Source organism: Barbus barbus (assembly GCF_936440315.1).
Source record: "Barbus barbus genome assembly, chromosome: 33".
NCBI lineage: Eukaryota > Metazoa > Chordata > Actinopteri > Cypriniformes > Cyprinidae > Barbus > Barbus barbus.
This window is the reverse complement of record NC_136761.1, coordinates 8988171-9008573: the sequence shown is the minus strand read 5'-3', so window position 1 is coordinate 9008573 and position 20403 is coordinate 8988171. Positions and strand designations below refer to the sequence as shown.

Sequence of the window (20403 nt, the reverse complement as noted above, 5' to 3'; positions counted from 1 at the left end):
TGGGACCTGGGCCTATATCACAGGCCATGGGCATGTCACTGAGAGGATGCTAAAATAAAACCAAAACCATAAGAATAAAAACATAAAACTGATGAAATATAATAGAAACAATTGATAAATCCAATAAATGTATTAAACTGTACTTCAATGTTTTCACTTCAACCTATTAAAAATGTAAATTCCACTCGCAGTCTATTCCCCCCTGAATGTGACCAGAATTACTTTGTCTATCTTTCTCTATGAATAAACCATAAGATTATGGTTAAAACACAGAGAAATATTTCTAGTGCTCTTTCATCATATCTGCAAAAGATCAGCAAACTGACTTGTCAGATTCTAACGCGGTAGTTTTGTGGTCAGGTTATGTAGGTCATCATCTGATCATCAAACATTTCAGATCTCTTTGCTTACAGATATCAGTTCATTCTACAACTCTGCAGCTCTACATTGGTTTTCTATTGTGGATTTTCTAGAAAGCCATTATTTGGCACCTGAAGTCCCAGTTCATGATATATTGACAATTGTTTTATTGACGATAACTGATTGGTGCTCCATGAACTTACATATTTATTGCGTTAATTGCATAAAATCCATGATATTCTCTCTATATCATTTAAAACAGTTCTCTTTAAAATGCTCATATATAGGAATTGTTGGCATACCTCACCACCAATTTGCACCACAAGAGGGCAATAATAAGCAGTTCACATTTTCACTTAGATGTTTGCCATAAAAGCACAACTGTCACTTTAGCTAGACTTAATCAAAGACTTCAGATAAAACAAGACGATGCATTCATGTTACTAAAATGTCAGAAAGTAATACGCGCAATATGGAGGAACAAGTCCAGCCTTCTAAATTAAAGAGCCAGTTGGTAAAGTCATGGCGTCACTGCCGTGAAAATATAAGCCTGAAATATAGCCTAAGGCTATTTGAGAAAAAGGAACAATATAGTGCAGTTGATGTCAGATTATGTTGCTGATTTGAAATATGATACTTAAACATGAAAATGGGAAGATTTCCCTATTAAAAAAATAGTCGAAGGCAGAAGGCATAGCAAATATGTCCGCCAACTGAACCGACTTCTTTAAATGGACCTTTGACTTCATTCATTACGATTAGAGTCTGAAAGGAGCTGTTTTATTTAGGGGCAATATTTGCTCTGCTGGAAGTGATTTGGATAATGAGGGTGCATTTTAACCATATACCAGTAATACACACAGTGTGCCATGTCAAATACTTTTATTTATTAATTGAAATAAATTCTTAATTGTATTAATACTGTGCTTGCATGCATTTTAAATAAATGTCCAATACCTTACATTATACGGCTCTTTAGAGTATAATCTAACATGCACTCAACCCATATTAAATCCATAAATCTATGTCTAGAACAGATCATCGTGAAATATATCAAAGGTTATCTTTCAGTATTTCATTGCTGGTAGTTCTGCTTATTACACAGATGTCAAAACAGCTAATCATCAGTCTGGGCCCTTTTCCAATGCACGTCAACATGTTAAAAGAGAAAATGCCAAGGAAATGTTTCAACTTCAAAGCGCAAAACTGGCTTAGATTTCAAGAAACGTCCTGTTGGTTTGACTTCCACTGGTTGTGCTGTTGGCCATTAAAGCTGAAATGTCTGAAAAATCTCATCATATAGCTCGTCAATGACTGCTGACTGAGTGGAATATGTACTCCTACATAATGTATATAAATTTAGATTAAAGATATCGGAAACCCATCCAACAGAGTCTTTACTGTACCACTGAGTAAGCCATGAACCACAGTGTGTCAAACACCTACACTGCATTTGTATGTCATTGAAGACAAATCCCTGAGCGTCTAGACTTGGCGTGGTCTTGCAAAACAGCCTTTGGCCATTATTACATGTGCAAATTGGCTAAATTATTAAGGATAAAAAACCCTGAGACCAGATTCAGGATTCTGTCTGCATGGAAACAGAGTTTAGGGGAATGATATCGGTGACGTCATGTTCTGATAGAGGTGTTTCCAGGCATCAATATTAGTGTGTAGGCTTTGAGGTAGGATGTCTTGCTCTTTTGCTCACCATAGGACTCTACCGTCAAAAGCACCACAGATGTTTCCGCTGAACTGACAAAAATTAAATAATACAGGGACGCACTGCTCATTTATGCATTAAAATGAACACTGAACATTAACAATGGGCTAAAGTGAGGCCTTCTGCATCTGTTGCTTGCACATTTCTGACAGTGAGAGTAACATATTTTTGAAAAAAACTAACAAACTGAAGCATTGTGCATAAACAAAAAAAACACAGAATAAAATAGACAATACGTATTTTATTAGGTACCCAGATTAATTAATTAAAACAAATGAATAAAGAAGAATCAGCATAATTTTAGATTTGACTGGATCACTGACTGTAGGAATGTCTGAATAAATACAACAGATATGGCCTTTTAAAAAAAATGAATAAAAAAAATGGGAAGGGTAGAAATTGTGGGTTTGTAATCATACTGTAATCCCCTCTGAAGTAGGGTAGTTCAAAAAGTATGTGGGTCATGTAAAGTTTGTCTCCTCTTTGTTTGATGTCAGCATTGCATTTTTTTGTGGTTAATAAAGGTCTTCTGTTTAGAGCATGAAAACAGACCTATAGCTTTGCTGTTGCACACACACACACACACACACACACACACACACACACAGTGTTGAGTCATACACATCTCTGGAAAACTCTGTTTTCAGGAGTAACGGTTTAAAAACCCCTTTGTTGTCCCTAAACGCTCACCCGTTTTAATGTTTTTAATTTTTAATTCCTACTTTCACTTTTAGTCACGGGTCCTTGTACTGGGCTGTTACTAATGGAAAAAAAGAATTTTGTGGTTGAGCTTTTACAAGAAAATTATTGTGTATAAGAAACCTCTTCCAGCAGTTTCCAGTCGTATCTAACATGTGAAAGAGATAAGTCTATTTTTCTAAATGATATTACTTCTAAAATTAGTTTTCATTGCACCAGGTGAAATTTCAGGTCACCAGTCACCTTAACCTTTCACTTACTGCATAACATTTCTCAAGTAAAAAGGGATGCAAATTAAATTTAATCTTGACTTTAAAACATCTAAAAAATCTATCTATCTATCTATCTATCTATCTATCTATCTATCTATCTATCTATCTATCTATCTATCTATCTATCTATCTATCTAAGTGTGTGTGTGTGTGTGTGTTCGTTTGTTTGTGCGTCAGTCAGTTGTGTGACTGTGAGTGAATCGTTCAGGGTAAGTGCGTGCCGTGGGCGTGTGTGCATATGAATTAGCATGTGTTTGTGTTCGTTTGAAGATAAAATGTTAAAATGTAGTGCTTCAGTGACCAGTTATAAAAAATGAGAATCAATACAAGTTTGTTTTCTTAGTATACTTCAGCTAGATTAGGCGTGCTAGCAGCATGACTAACGAGCTATTTTACTTAAATCCGTTTTATTTCGCGCTAACCTGTCACATGCCATTATTGTGTTTATATGAGTTCAGTTTAAATGAGTTTGATGCGGATTTTGGGAATTAACACATGCAGTTTAATCTTCGTTAGAACTGTAGAGTCACGTGCTCTTCTTTTATGTTTACTTATAAACGTTCTAAAAAAAACAGCAGCATCATTACATTCTTAAAACCATCAGGCCTGCTTGATTATTACATGATTTGTGATGTGAATTTTCCTGTAAACACTGTATTTCTGTCTCTAGCTTGCAGTTGTTAGATGAAGATGATGATGAGGGGTTCATCCTTGAGAGGGTCCAGCATGGCCCACAACCACTGGACAAACATCTCATCCCATCCACCTTTCTCAGACTTCAATGACATAAACAACAACAATTGTCTTCCTGGACAACCGTTGAGTTCCTCCACCAAAATCAGTTAAGCGTTAAGGCTTTATTTTGTCTTAGACTACCTTTTGTTTCTCTCGACAGACTGACCGTTGCTTTTTTAGGACTAAAATTCTGAAAAAAGGCCAATTCAAAGTTTTAAAAATGATTTTCCATTGACAAATGACTTTTGTGTTTTAAAGTCAACGTGAAATGACACTTGCATAATGTTTTGTATTTCTGTAAGAGTGAATGGTTAGAGGAATTGGTGACCTCAGATGAAACTGAAACTCATTTCATAGGCCGAGACATGTTTTTATTTGGAAAACTGCACACCAATTAATCAAGGACAAATACACCTGGAACATGCATTAAGATGTATTTGTTGCATTAACATGCATTTGTTGTTTAGACTTCGTGATGTTGTTATCAGCTCCAGAATGCATTTACCGTCACTCATGGATTAAATCATGTTATATCAATAACGTCCACTGCCACTTTTGTCTCCTTTGCAGACTCCAAACCGAAAACCCTTCCCCGTGAACATATTGACAGATATAAGCGAGGAGATACGCACCCAGTGTCAGCATTGTACCAGCTCTCTCAGGTTCTGCAGTTTCAACTGGATATGAAAGAGACTGTTACCACCGGTAAGTGATGTCCCTCCTGATTTTATGTAGTGCATTGTCCAGTTCATTCGTGCATTCAACATTTGTTTCCTTTGTGTCTGAGCAGCAGGAATTACGGGGTTTTACTTTGCGTTCTGTGCTGTGATTGATGGAGTCCAGTATAAGACGGGAATGGGTGTCACAAAGAAAGAAGCCAGGGCTAAAGCAGCTGAACTGGCCCTTGAAGAGCTCATTGCAAGTCTAGAAAATGATGGGATTCCTTCAGATGTTTCAGGTAATGATCAAATGATGATTTTTGGCCTCTTACTACCAGCTAGAAAACAGAAATTCATATTATTCTGACTGAACTGATTCAATTTGAGCACGGTGCAAGTCAGATAAAAGCTTCTGCCAAATTCATAAATGCACATTTATACTTGCACACATTTATATTTAGTCACTTATATAAATACTACTTTGGAGTCAGTAAATTTTTTTTTTAAATAAATTAATAATTTATCCAACAAGCCTATATTAAATTCATCAAAAGTGAAATGGTAAATACCTTTACATGGTTATCAGATTAACATTTAAAATAAATGCTGTTTTAATTGATGATCTTTCCATTCATCAGTTAATCCTGAACAAAAAAAAGTGTCAGTTTCCTCAAAAACATGAAGCAGTACAACTGTTTTCAACATTGATAATAATAAATGTTTCTTATGCAGCAACTCAGCATATTAGACTGATTTCTGAAGGATCATGTGACACTGAAGACTGGAGTAATGATGCTGAAAATTCAGCTTTGATTACAGCAACAAATGACATATTAAGATATATTGTAATAGTAAACAGCTATTTTAATTATTATTGTAATAATATTTCACAATATTACCGTTTTTACTGTTTTTTGATCAAATAAAGCAGCCTTGATGAGCAGAAGAGGCTTCTTTCAAAAACATTTGATATATCAAAATATTTAAATCTTATATAAAAACCTATATTTTTTATATATTAGATTTATTTTAACATACCATTATCAATTGCCACTGATTAGATATTTATATTGTTTTTAATTAAACAAAAGGTGAAACACCTGACTTCAGCTATGTGGTTTAATCCTAGGTTGCTACTATATTGTTTATTCATTAAGGGTCTATTTTGTAAGCCTTCTTGCAGGAAAAAATAGGAAGATATCGTGTGACCCATCTTTCCATAGAATCAATGCAAGCATTTAGTCAGCAGTTCCATTTTTAGTATAAATATGCAAACTTTGAAATTCAATGTGAAAGTTTCCCCAGATGAAAGAACATCCCCTCTGTCCTCCCTCCCATCGAAACAGACCCAGTCACTCACTGAAACCGTGGTGAAGCTTTTTCCTGTTTGAGGTGGGGGTGCAGCATTTGTTTTTAATGCAAAAAAAACAACAATGCATTCACACAGTGGGGTGGTGCTGCAATCCTATTTATTTTCATCCTGTCAGTCTTTTTCTATTGCAATTGAAATTGCAATAAAGCCAGTAAACATTTTATTACTGTATTACTTTTATTACATTTGATTTGAAAAAACCCTTAAACCAAATAGTTAAACTTTGAGTGCAAATCGTTTGAGTGCATAAGTCCTGCACCGTTTGATCTTGATTGGACTTGTTCCAGTGGAATCATGTACTGTATCAATACCATCCTGTAAACTGCAGATAATACAGTAAAACTGTTGAGAATATCTTAGCAACTGCCCATGCATTGCTTGCGACCACAAAGCTGCAAGTCTTACTCACATTCACTTTACTTTTCTATGTGCTTTTGTTTTTTTCAGCGGGACCTCCTCCTCTGCCAGTAAGAGAGAAGGACTCAACAATCCCAGAAGTCTATTTTGGAAGAGCTGTAATTGGTAACATTAGTTTTCACGTCTGGATGTGTTTAGTAGCCCAATTAAGAACAACAATATTCAAAGCACAAATGTTTTATCCATAATAAACTCCTGACGTCAGAGCAACTAATAATGTCGGATTTGGAAATATTTGCGAACGTGACTAACAATTTCATTCTGGTTGGTTTAACGCAGAAAGAAAGAATCCCATTAAGGATCAGGTACCCAACATGGTGAGGGAGATGTTCACCAAGCTAATGGACAGTTACCCAGAATTCTGTGGCTGTGGCGGAACAGTGGCTGCATTTGTCATGCTGTCTCGTAAGTCAGGCGTACAGGATGTCAGACCACAGTTTTTCACTGTGGTATTAGTATTCATAAGTCATGTGACATTTAAGGTGTTCTTTGTCATTTAATAATCTACCCTGCACAGAATCTGCATCGTCAGAGCTTTCGGGCGAACCTCAAAAAAATAGGTCAACATACTTGCGCTCATATTTACTCCACAATCAAAAGAAATTTTAAAAGCCTATTAATCTATTATACTGCTTGCATTTTGGCCTTTTTCACAACAACTAAGAAATTCTTATTAGCCATAATGCAAGAAAGTACTTTTTAAAAATGATTTATTCAACATGGTAGTATTATTTGCTGTTCTACCTTTAATTTATTCCGAATTATAGTGAAATAGTTTATTATAGTGATATAGTTTTATTCATTTTTTAATATTATTAATACAGGGATAATCACCTTTTGAGAAGTCTTTGAGAAATCACAAACACAGCATACATTATTATGTTTATGTAAATTTGATTAATTGTCTTAAAAAAAACATGTCGTTACGACAAAAGTGATTGTCCTTACCTTGAAGGAAAATGTGACGCAGACATGTTATAACCTTTATTTTTCATGAGATTCCTCTCTACAATAATGGGAGGTATTTGCGAGGTGTTAAATCAGAGCAGAAAGTCTTAAATTCACAAAGTCGTTGCATTATATACAGCGCCATCCATAAGTATTTGGACAGTAAAGACAATGCTCTGTTTGCTGTGAGTCAAGAAATCTGTAAATATGATTAAAAGATGAATATGAGACAAAACTACAGAATTTTATTATTGGGTGATTCAACACATAGATGTTTTACCAGCTAAGAAGATCAGCACTTCTAGAGTTTCATCCCTCTATCTGATGTGAGCATAAGTATTGGGACAGTTGCCTCACGGGTCTCTCTAAGTGATCAGCTGTGTCCTGTTGCATTAATTCTTCAGATATTAAAAGCAGGGAATGTGTCGAATCAGTTATCCATTGCTTATGCATTCTTTCTCAAGTCTTGCATTTGATGACGACACACACAAACCAGGATGAAGACAAGGGAGCTGACTTTGAGAGAAAAGCAAGCCATTTGGATGCTAAAAGAAAAGAGGAAGTCAATTAGAGCTCTAGCAAAAACACCAGCACCAGCTGCCAACCAACAACGACCTGATCGGCTGAGAAAACAATAGTAGTTGATGACAGACAAATCATAAAAGCTGTGAAAATGATCCATAAAAGACGTGTCTGTAAAATCACCAACAACTTCCAGAAAGCTGGGGTGATGCTCTGACAATCTACTGTCCTCAGGAGACTTTGACACAGAATTACAGATGCTACACAGCAAGATGCAAACCTCTGACCAGCACCAAAAATAGACAGGCAAGATTAGAGTTTGCAAAAAAAGCACAAAGGTGAGCCAGAAGAGTTTTGGAACTGTGTTTATGGACCGATGAGACAAAGATGAACCTTTATCTAAGTGATGGGAAAGCAACAATGTGGAGAAAAAAAGGGGAACTACAAATGATCCCAAGCATACAGCCTCATCTGTAAAGCATGGTGGAGGTGGTGTCATGGCATGGGCATGCATGGCTGTCTCTGGAACAGGCCCTCTCACCTTTACTGATGACTTAATGTATGATGACAGTAGCAGAATGAATTTGGAAGGGTACAAAGCCATCTTGCCTACCAACATTCAAGAAAATGCCACCAGATTCATTGGGAAGTGCTTCATATTGCATCAGGACAATGACCCAAAACACCCTGCCAGTTCACTCAAGGAATTTATAAGGGCAAAGAAATGGAAAGTCTTAGATTGCCCAAGTCAATCTCCAGATTTAAATCCGATTGAACATGAATTTCACCAGCTGGAGAGGAGAGTAAAGGCAGAAACTCCCCAAAACAAGCAACAATTGGAATTGGCTGCATTAAAGGCTGGGAAAAGCATTTCAAAGGATGAGACCAAGAGTCTGGTGATGTCTATGGGTCACAGACTCACTGCTGTGATTGTGTGCAAGGGATCTGCAACTAAATAATAGCTTTTCATCTTTTATATCTGCCTTCTGTTCAACTGTCCCAATACTTATGCTCACATCAATGAGTGGGATGAACTCTAAAAGTGCTGTTCTTTTTATTTGGTAAAACATGTATGTGTTGAAACGGCTAATAATAAAATGTGACATTCTGTAGTTTTGTCTCATATTCATCTTTTAATCATATTTGTAAATGTCTTGACTCCACAGCCAACAGAGCAATTTTGTCTTTACTGTTCCAATACTTATGGAGGGCACTGTATATATATAAACAAATAAAAAATACATTGTTTTGCCATAGGGTTAGTAATAATTTTGTCTGTTTTTGCAGTTTTGCCAAATTCACACATTTGTGAGCCTGTGTTGATCATCCTTCATGTAGCTTAGTCTACACACAGCACACTTTAGACCCTTTAGACCACAACTGGTACTTAAATGTGTTTACAGTGACATATCTGGCACGATGTGATGTACCATCTAACATCACAGTAGTGCGATATGCCTGTTCTGCTCATTCTATTTATGTTTGTGTTGGTGAGGAATATTCGGTGTTCAGTTGTGACATCACAACGTGTTCCAGGACGTTATTCTGACAGACAAAAGTAAAGTGTTATCAAGGCAGAGCAGGTGTTTCGTGACTAATTCCCATCATGCCCTTCAGAAGTACTGATTCACAGAGTCATCTTGTTCCCCTGTGGTGAAGATGGGGATATGGATGTTAGCACAGCAGCCATATCAAATATTTAATCACTCGCTCCTGTTACATAAAGCATGGTGAAACCTATTACAGTATTACTGAGATATATCTGTGCCCAGATTACTGATAACAATGGACGAAAAAAATAGCTGTAATATATTTAAAGTGATTACATAGCCACAGCGTGCTTATCTGTTCAAATGAGCACGTGTTGTGGCTTGTAAACTTGTGATGTGCATAATTAGGACTATTTTTAATTCAACACACATTTGCCAAGAGCAGGCTGGCAAAATGTGTTAAAAGGGTTCATAATAATGGCAAGTTGTCTCACCTTGTTCTGGGTCTGAAAAGAATAATAATAAATGGATGTGGTGCGTTATGCTATGTGGATGAAGGGGACAGCAACCTGACACTGTCCAAGTTGTGAAAACGTAAAATATCACAGCAACACCATGCACCAGGAATTCTCTCAACAATTGTTCTCAGACTACTTTGTGTAGCTAACTTAATTTTGTTTGTGCTCTAAGTGTTAAAGATCTCCTTCAACCAGTTCTTGTTCAGTCAATTTCCAATTAGCATTACAGGAAACTTTTGGAGGATTTGTTATTTATCCTTTTGCAGAGAGAGGCTATTGAATCTCAGGGATGCATCCTGCAAAATAAAAAAAAAAGGAAAAGAAAGAAAAAAAAGCGACATTCAATGCCCAGCCAACAGCATTTGTGAAATAATGTTGAATACCAGGTGAAAATAGTTTTGACTCTTTATTCATTTTATTAAATAATACCAGCAAAAATCAAGGTCACAGTGACACAATTACAATGGAAGTATTTAAATGCAGAAATGTGAAGTTTAAAATTGTATAAAAGCACTTAAACCCATTCTTGGTTTAAAAGGCTTGTTTCATCGACCGTATAATGATTTTGAATCAAAAAGGTAAATAGATGATATAGATTTGAAATTAAGTGGAAATTCATTTTTGTTCATCTTGAATATTCCCTTTAGGCTTTTAAATAAGAGACTAATATATTAATAAATTCCTTTAAACAGTAAACTGTAAGAAAAAAAACACAAACCCAGTGCAATGCGCAATTCAAAATACAGGTACAGTAAAACACCTTTAAAAAAAATCAGTACAGAAAATGTATTTATATTAACAGTACTTTGTGACCTATTTTAAAGGCTTTTCTTAAAGTCTATAATCTTTTTATGCCATAATGCATGCAATACCCCACAACCCCACCCACGTCACAGAATTGAAAAATGAAATCCTTTTGCAGAGAGAGGCTATTGAATCTCAGGGATGCATCCTGCAAAAAAAAAAAGAAAAAAAAAGCAACATTCCATGCTCAGCCAAAAGCATTTGTGAAATGATGTTGAATACCAGGTGAAAATAGTTTTGACTCTATTCATTTTATTAAATAATACCAGCAAAAATCAAGGTCACAGTGACACAATTACAATGGAAGTATTTAAATGCAGAAATGTGAAGTTTAAAATTGTATAAAAGCACTTAAACCCATTCTTGGTTTAAAAGGCTTGTTTCATCGACCGTATAATGATTTTGAATCAAAAATGTAAATAGATGATAGATTTGAAATTAAGTGGAAATTCATTTTTGTTCATCTTGAATATTCCCTTTACACTTTTAAATAAGAGACTAATATATTAATAATCAATCTACTGTCCTCAGGAGACTTTGACACAGAATTACAGATGCTACACAGCAAGATGCAAACCTCTGACCAGCACCAAAAATAGAAAGATTAGAGTTTGCAAAAAAGCACAAAGGTGAGTCAGAAGAGTTTTGGAACTGAGTTTATGGACTGATGAGACAAAGATGAACCTTTATCTAAGTGATGGGAAAGCAAAAGTGTAGAGAAAAATGGGAACTGCTGGGAAATGATCCCAAGCATACAGCCTCATCTGTAAAGCATGGTGGAGGTGATGTCATGGCATGGGAATGCATGGCTGCCTCTGGAACAGGCCCTCTCAACTTTACTGATGACTTAATGTATGATGACAGCAGCAGAATGAATTTGGAAGGGGACCAAACCATCTTGGTTACCAATATTCAAGAAAATGCCATCAGATTCACTGGGAAGTGCTTCATATTGCATCAGGACAATGATCCAAAACACCCTGCCGGTTCAGTCAAGGAATTTATAAGGGCAAAGAAATGGAAAGTCTTAGATTGCCCAAGTCATTCTCCAGATTTAAATCCGATTGAACATGAATTTCACCAGCTGAAGAGGAGAGTAAAGGCAGAAACTCCCCAAAACAAGCAACAGTTGGAATTGGCTGCTGGGAAAAGCATTTCATCCTTTGAAATGCTTTTCATCACAGCAATGCCATAGAAGAACCATTTTTGTTTCTACAAAGAACCATTCAGTCAAAGGTTCTTTAAAGAGCCATCTCTTTCTTACCTTTTTATAATCTGAAGAACGTTAAAGGGGTTATATGACGTTGCTAAAAAGAACATTATTTTGTGTATTTGGTGTAATGCAATGTGTTTATGCGGTTTAAGGTTAAAAAAAGTACATTATTTTCCACATACTGTACATTATTGTTGCTCCTCTGTGCCCCGCCTTTCTGAAACGCGTCGATTTTTACAAAGCTCATCGTTCTGAGAAGCGAAGTGTGCTCTGATTGACCAGCTATCCAGTGCGTTGTGATTGGCCGAATACCTCAAGCGTGAGATGGAAATGCCGTGTCCCGGCGCAACGACACAAAAACAATTAAACCCATTATAAATGAGGCATTTGTTGCATCCAGTGGGGACATAATTACTGATTATAATGACTTATACTGTCTTTTTACGTGGCGTGATGTAAACATTACCATGTCTGCATTTGTGATCGGAGAAACGACAAACAACAAGCACTACTCTACACTGCTCAAAACTCACGTTTGAATGGTCAATGGCAGAAACATACAGGCTGTGAGTCAGAAGCGCCAGACTGTCTTTGCAAAGTTGGAATTGCCCCACTTTATAGAAACAGCCTTTGTGCAAGCCAACATTGTAGGCTACTCTTCCAGGTTCAGGGAATAGTCCTCCGTAAAATGCGCTGCAGACACACTAATATTTGGGTTGAACTGTTCTGGAACAGTGTTGTCAATACAACTTAACCACTGATTTCTAGTTGTGCCCTCTTTTGGAAGCCCAAACTAAGTACTTTCACTTTCACAACGAAACACAGCGTCTCCAGGACATGGTGTGGGCGGCAGCAACAATACTACAGCGAGAAAAATAGTTCTGCCCTCTTTCTTTGCGTATACATTTGGGCGGTGTTTTGCAAATCTTCCCACTCCGTGACGTAGACGTGGGGGGGTGTTTAAATGAGCTGTTTAAGGAGGGTGTGGATAAGTCCTAACTTTTATAAAGAATATCTCTTTGGTTTTGAGACTTTAGTCTTTGCAACTTCAGGGATCTTATCTATGCATGAACAGCTTGTAACACTCCAAAGAGAAAGGAAAACTTGAAAAAAAGGTTCTTCTATGGCATCGTGAAGCACCTTTATTTTTAAAAGTGTATGGGTCGCAGGCGCACTACTCTGATTGCTATGCAAGGGATCTGCAACTAAATATTGGCTTTTAATCTGTATCTTGTTTTGTACAAATATCTAAACAATCCTTAAATCAAGATACATTTCCTTGAGATGAAAAATGAGGATATGAAGTTTTGTTTACTGAAAAATTAAACAGAATTAAGTCTGTTAATGCTGGAAATTTTCTCTGAAGTGTTGCTAATACCGCTCATTAAGAAAGAATATTAACAAACTGCATTCCATTCAATTTCTTTCTTTTTTTTTTTTTTTTTTTTTTGCTTAGTCTTAAAAAGTCTTAATTTTACCTTCATAAAACCTGCAGAAATTCAGTTTAAGTAGAACAGTTCAATTCATTCCAGTGATTGGTACGTGACATCCAAATGCAAATCTTTGCTTATTACAGTAATCCTTTTCCAGTAATCATAAATAAATGAAAAAGCCATGGATTTTCATTGGTCAAAAGGCGTGGGAACCCTGCATGACAGGATGTGTAGAGAATTCAGACAGCGATAAATGAAGGTATGTCGGGCATGAGGAGGTCATTGGGACAGATGGCAGCATGACCAGAGCAAGTGTGTGTGTGTGTGAAGAATGATCTTTTCTCATTCACACTCGACCACTTTCCACTCAAAGATGTTCTGGGAAATAGTACTTCCTGCAGAGCATTATGGGAATTTTTGACTGTAATAGAGACTTCTATTGTTCATAAACAATTGTCACCTGTTTCTTGTATTTATAATATGGGGGCATTTAGTTATGACAGTAGGTTGGAATTTCCACCGTGACACTCTTAGAGTAGACAGTGAGATGTTAAATAATGTTACACCAAATATAGAAATATGACACAATAGGAAGTAATTATATGGTTTTCTTTGAGCCTTTCATCATTTTTCTTCAGCTTGATGCAATTCTGAAGCTAAACCAGATAAACTAAAACAGCAAATGTTGGAAGTTGGAGAATTCTTAGTCATATAGGTAACATCCACGGGATGTTTAGTTGTGCGTACAGCTGTGTAACTTTAGACAAACTAAATGGCCATGGAAGGTAATGAGAGGTCTTAGCCTGGTTGGAAAGCTTGTTTTTGGAAACATTAACAGTAAAAGGAAGGGAATTGGGAGACATTCCCTAGTGGCGGTTAGATTCCCCTAAATGTCTTGTGTTTGTTGATGAGTTAGTCTGAAAGTGGTCAAATGAAGAAAACACATGTTAGGCCTTAGCAAAACGTTTTCCAGCATTTTTCACTTTTCAGTTTTAAACTGGGCTCTTTTGGGCACTTTTATAATAATAAAAAAAGGACTTTATGCTTAGCATTGCCAACACAGGAATAGAAGACAGGTATTTTAAATTGTAATGTTTCACAGTATTTCTTTACTGTATTATTTTATCATATAAATGTAGGTTTTGTGTTGAAGAAAACAGTCATATGTTAGGCCTTTGCAAAAGTATATATTAAGTTTAAAGTAGATTCTAGTGTTGCTTAACTCTTACCAAAAGAATGCCACCACTACAGGAAATAAATACAATTTTAAAATAGATATTTAAATAGAAAAAAGTATTTTACACTACTGTCAAAAAGAGTAAATGAAGCATTAGTGATAGATAAAACAATCACAGTATTTGGCTTTTTGTCAAGCATTTTCATTTACTTGACATTTGTCACAATGCATATTTTAGAGTGGACTTTTGGCATTTGTAATATTTTCTTGTTACCAAGAAAATGCATGACTTTATACTGATGTGAGTATTTGAAATCTCTTGATAACCCTCAACTAATTATTTAACTTTGGTGTATAATTCACAACACCAAATTTCCAAGCACCACATGCAGATGTTCTTTATGTACTGTATCATTTTGAGTTACTGTTCTTGTAAGTCCATTGGCTAGTGTTCGCTCATTTTGACCTAATCCATAGTGTCCGGTGTTTCATCTGCAGCTGCTGGATGTGAGGTTGTAGCTCTTGGCACAGGCAATTCTAATACCAAAGCCAGTCCGGCACCCACAGGAAGAATCCTGCATGACTCACATGCAGTGGTAACTGCGCGGAGATCATTAATGAGGCAAGTGGGATTTTCAGTTGTAGGTGCTCATCATATTCATGTGTGTTTGTTGATGACCAGTTCAGAGAAGATCTGACTCTTTCTAAAAAGTCATTTGTCACTGTGGTTTGCTCTGTTAACTCTGACATCAAAGGTTTGGACACACTTGACTGAATTTGGGTTTCTCATGATCTAAAACCCGTTGATCTAAAGGCTTTTTTCTTAGATTCTTGAAATTAAATTAAAGTTTGGAAAAAGCATTTCTTGAAAGTAGATGTGTTGAACCGGCTGGGGAAGGACCAACATACACATCTCAAAAGCATTTTTTGAAAGAAATTAACACTTTTATGGAGGATTGCAAGGATGCAGTAAAATGATTCAAACTTACATAAGGACTTTTATGTTGTTGCAAAATATTTCCATTTCAAATAAATGCAGTTCATTTGAACTTCCTGTTAATCAAAGGAACAAAAAATGTATCATGTTTTCTAAGGAAATGTTTCAACATGGATAATAATACAAATGTTTCCTGAGCAGCAAATCATCATATTAGAATGATTTCTGAAGGATCATGTGACACTGAAGTCTGGAATAATAATGCTGAAAATACAGCTTTGCTGACAGGAATAAATGACGTTTTAACGTATATTCACATAGAAAACCGTTATTCTGAATTGTAATAATATATCACAATATTATTCACAATTGTGACCCTGGACCACAAAACCAGTCATAAGTGTCCATTTTTTTTAATTGAGATTTATACATCATCAACTTTCCATTGATGTATGGTTTGTTAGGATTGGACAATATTTGGCTGAGATACAACTATTTGAATATCTGGAATCTGAGGGAGCAAAAAAATCTAAATACTGAGAAAATCACCTTTAAAGTTGTTCAAATGAAGCTCTTAGCAATGCATATTACTAATCAAAAATTAAATTGTAATATATTTATGGTAGGAAATTTACAAAATATCTTCATGGAACATGATCTTTACTTAATATCGTAATGATTTTTGGCATAAAAGAAAAATCGATTATTTTGACCCAAACAATGTATTTTTGGCTATTGCTGCAAATATACCCCAGCGACTTAAGACCGGTTTTGTGGTCCAGGGTCACAATTATTATTGAGTGGAATTTAAATGTGTTTTGAATGTGCCGTAGGTTTCTGTATAGGAACCTGTTGCTGTTCTTCAGTAAGAATAGTGCTCTGGAGGAAAAGTCAGTCTTTCAGCAGGACCAGACCACGAAACTCCTAAGTCTCAAAAATCACTTCACTCTACACCTGTACCTGAGCCAACTGCCCAAAGGAGCAGCCCAGATACCGTCTCAACTGTATGTACAATCACAAACAGGGGTTATTTACATCAAATTCATCAAGATACAATTCTGATTGTAATGTAAATCAATGAGATCTTTATAACGGTATAGCAGATATTAACATAAAATTATATAAATATCAGTAAATATGATACAGTAGGCTTTGACATAATTGGTTGTGCTTTTATTCTTCATTTGTGCATGCATGCAGTATGGCCTTCATATTAAAGACGTATGGCATGAACATACTTTTCAAGCAAAAGAATAAATAAGGTTTCTTAAATTACAAATGGTATATCTAAATTTATGAAATTGAATGACAGTTGTCTTCTATGTTTTCTAGCCGCCTTAATCCTCTGTCCATCTCTGCATGGGAAGTGAATAATCAGATCGGCCTTCATGCGGTGGTGGAAGGGAAGGTTTTCTCCAAGTTCTCCAGCTCATATGAGCAGATGGGCTCACATGTGGTCAGTATGTCGGCCACCGATAAGATCATGCAGTGGCAGGTGTTGGGCTTCCAGGGGGCGCTACTGAGCCACTTCATTGAGCCGGTCTACGTGAGCAGCATCTTCATTGGTAAGTTAGAGTAAAGCCAAATGATGATCAGTCTAGTTGCTATTAATGCATTTTGTACTTGTTTTACTTAGGCGACGGGAGCTGCAGCGATACTCGCGGTATGGAGATGGCAGTGAACCAGCGTGTGGATGGCATCACCTCAGCGCTTCCTTTGTACTACTGCGTCTACCGGCCACACATCAGCCTGGTGTCCTCAGCTGTGCCTCCAGACGCGCACCCTTCCCAGAAATCACTCAGCCTTAACTGGAGCCATGGAGACCTTTTGGTGGAGGTAGTCAGTGCTCTAGATGGGAAGACTACTGAAGAGTGAGTGTTATACAAACAAATGTTTATGATTAATACATTAAAGGAGTAGTTTATGTAAAAATTGGAAATTTGCTGAAAATGTACTCATCCTCAGGTTATTGAAAATGTAGTTTGTTTCTTCATTGGAACAGATTTGGGGAAGTGTAGCATTACATCACTTGCTCATTAATGAATCCTCTGCAGTGAATGGGTGCCGCCAGAATGAGAGTCCAAACAGCTGATAAAAACATCACAATAATTCACACGACTCCAGTCCATCAATTAACATCTTGTGAAGTGAAAAGCTGCATATTTTCAAGAAACAAATCCATCATTAAGGTGCTTTATTTTTAAACCGTTACAAAAAGTGATGTTTGATCTGTGCATATTTCTCTTCTGATTCAAACAAGATGACTTGAAGTCAATGAAGAAAACAATGTTTTCGATAGATGACTTGTATTTTAGCTGGAAGCAGTGCTTTGAAGTTAAAAATGTCTTGATGGATTTGTTTCTTACAAACATGCTGCTTTTCTATTCGCAAAACATTAATTGATAGATTGTTGTGTCGAGGTGTGTGTATAATTTATGGACTCTCATTCCGACGGCACCCATTCACTGCAGAGCAAATGATGACATGCTCAATTTTTTCCAAATCTGTTTCGCTTAAGAAACAAACTACAACTTGGATGGCCTGAGGGTGAGTACAATTTCAGAAAAACTTTTTTTTTTTTAGGTGAACTAATTCTTAAAAATATTGTGATAACCAATACCAGTGACAATATCAAGCAGAATAACAAGCTGTCTTTTTATAGGTAAAATAACTGAAAGTGAATGACACTGGAAGCCTTGCCCATAAGCTAATTTTTGTGTATTTGTTTCAGTTCTCCATTTAAGAGCAGTCCAGCCTTGGCTAGCCGACTTTGCAAGGCAGCGATGTTGAGTCGGTTTAATTTGGTAGCTAAAGAGGCCCAGAGAGAGGAGCTGCTCACCGCTGTCACATACAGGGAGGCCAAAGTAATGCATTCTGCCTTAAATACATTCAGGAAGGGCTTCATGATTTGGGGCAAAAATGTAATTGCGATTTTTCTGTCAAAAAATTGCATATGCCAAGTGATAAGCATGCTTTATTGGTGCATATATACCAGTTTTTCAATTAACTCAACATTGTTTATGAAAATGTAAAGATAAATAAGCAATCACAATGTGCATTAATAATTATATGCAAAAATGTGCCAACATTTTAACAACTTTTTATTAATTACGTAATAATTTAAAAATAACATTATAAAGGTGATTTCCTGAAAATTATAAAAAAGTAAAGAGAGATTTATAAATTGTTAATTGGTACATTTTGAAAAATGTGGTAAGATATGATTGCTACTATTATTTTATAAAAATAAACAAGAAATATTAGTATTGTAATATTTTACGGTGAAATAAAAATAGCGCATTTAAGAAAAATAATATAATAATTTTATTTTACAGTGTAACTATAAAATTGCAGTACTAATATTTATGGCTGTAAATCCATTGTCTAATGTTAAACCATCAAGATTTTGGCGTAATACTTGTGTGTAAATGAACACAGTGCCGCACTTCACTCAGAAACACGAAACACGTGTATTTATTTAATTAAATTGCAGTCTTTGTGATTTGATAATCGCACTAAGCCATAACACAGTTTCAGTTTTATTTTGATCAGTCATGCATTTCTACGTTGTGGTAAAGCTGACGTCGCGCTAGCCAACTCAAAATGTCTTTATAACAATATTAGAACCTAGAACACCCTAGCAACACCATGGAAACAACGGTTCACTATTACTGAAAAAAATGTCCAAATCTAGTCACTTTTATTAGAAGAAATCTTAATTTCTGCTGCAGCTGCTGCTAGTTTTTCAATTCAGATTTGTATTGGACGTTTAATAGTGACCATCTCATTTTTTATTGAACGTCAAGATGATGGCAAAGCCGTACCAGGAGGCAAAGAGTGTGCTGAAGTCTTACCTGGAGAGGAAGGGCTATGGCCAGTGGGTGGAGAAACCGCCGATCAGTGACCATTTCTCCATGTGAGGACCACCTACAGATGGCATGAGCCACTGTGATGACACGTTTAGTTTTTTTTATATGTTAAAATTGCATGCTAAATTACTTTTTGGTTTGCATGTTTGTTTTGTTCAGTTGTGTTGTTTCTCGATGGCAAAAAGTGAGGCACTTACAGACAACAGATGTACATATGGGTGTTTGTGGACTGGGGAAAACTATTGGATTTGAAGTTTCTTTACACAAGTGCAAAGATATAAAATAAAACCAGTTCAAGACAGACCATAGTGTAAAATTAAAACAAAAGGGGGTGTTCTGTTTTGTTTCGAAGGCAAATGAAAATAAAAGAGTTTCTTTTGGTCATTCGTTTTCTTTACTGTCTGAACTCTCTGAAATGCCATATTTAAAGGAGTCATATTATGAAGGAATCAACTTTTGTGATTTTTCTTGTTTAATAAAATATTTCATTGTATTCTGTTGACTTTCAGTGTTCAAAATTTCCTCATCAGATTAAAATGAAACCAGTTTGTTATGAAAACATTTTTGATGTCAGTAACATATAGACTCGTGTTTGGTGTTATAAATCCTGCCCATCCAGTAATGATGACAATGAGGAAAAGGGATAGATAATGTTATTCATAAACAGCAGTAGAATTAATTAGTACAACTAACTGCGGTTAAATCAGTCTAAATTATGTTTCAGTGTGTAGCTGGAAAAAAAAAACTAACAAAAATTTAGAAAAAATATTTCAAATATCTAAAAATAAAATCCAATTTAAAATATTAACCAAAACTATAATAGCCTAATATATCAATGATACAAAAGTAACACTGCTATCCAGATCCTTGAAGAATCCCAAATGACACTGAATTATTATGTGAGCAGTGTGCTGCTTTTTATTGCTGTATGGGTCACTTTATGAAACCCGAGTGAGAAACAGGCCACTGCACGGTGTGTTTGTTGCTGGGAGGTAAACATCAGATATGCCCTGTTCACACTACAACACAGGAAACCTCAGGGGCTTCCTGTCAAAGGTGTAACTGCATCCAATCGCTTTTAATATGTGTTTATGCAAGTGGGTCTCATTCGAGGACCATCTTTTCAATTAATTGGGTTATGTTGCGCATCTTAATGACAAGACAGCGTTTTGAAGATTGGAGAAGGTTTGTACTTTGTACAGTATGCAGAGTTTAAAATGTTCTGATGAAGCGTTTCTGTATTTGGCTTGTTTTG

The 20403-nt window shown here is 36.0% G+C and overlaps 1 protein-coding gene across 7 annotated transcripts; it reads left to right on the top strand.

Annotated features, from left to right (window-relative positions):
* The first annotated feature begins 3200 nt into the window (after window positions 1–3200).
* Window positions 3201–19703, top strand: LOC306853188 (adenosine deaminase domain-containing protein 1-like). Of its 7 annotated transcripts, none has more exons than XM_079390409.1 (12): window positions 3201–3263; window positions 3725–3895; window positions 4360–4494; window positions 4580–4747; window positions 6268–6342; window positions 6517–6642; window positions 14841–14964; window positions 16113–16283; window positions 16612–16844; window positions 16916–17150; window positions 18011–18143; window positions 19086–19703. In XM_079390409.1, the coding sequence occupies exons 2-12, from the start codon at window positions 3739–3741 to the stop codon at window positions 19197–19199; spliced, it is 1671 nt and encodes a 556-aa protein (XP_079246535.1). In that variant the 5' UTR covers window positions 3201–3263; window positions 3725–3738; the 3' UTR covers window positions 19200–19703. The 7 variants fall into 7 exon arrangements, with proteins under 7 accessions (XP_079246535.1, XP_079246531.1, XP_079246532.1 ...); XM_079390405.1 differs by having other exon boundaries at window positions 3219–3263; window positions 14820–14964; window positions 19086–19640; XM_079390406.1 differs by having other exon boundaries at window positions 3219–3263; window positions 18011–18200; window positions 19086–19639.
* Window positions 19704–20403: the final 700 nt, after the last annotated feature.

Excerpts from the sequence above, each read along its gene's own strand:
- LOC306853188 (XM_079390404.1), top strand. The coding sequence starts at position 3,739 with ATGAAGATGATGATGAGGGGTTCATCCTTGAGAGGGTCCAGCATGGCC. Across the intron at positions 4,748-6,267 it reads GATTCCTTCAGATGTTTCAG|CGGGACCTCCTCCTCTGCCA; the intron begins GTAATGATCAAA and ends TGTTTTTTTCAG. Across the intron at positions 18,201-19,085 it reads TCATGATTTGGGGCAAAAAT|ATGATGGCAAAGCCGTACCA; the intron begins GTAATTGCGATT and ends TTGAACGTCAAG.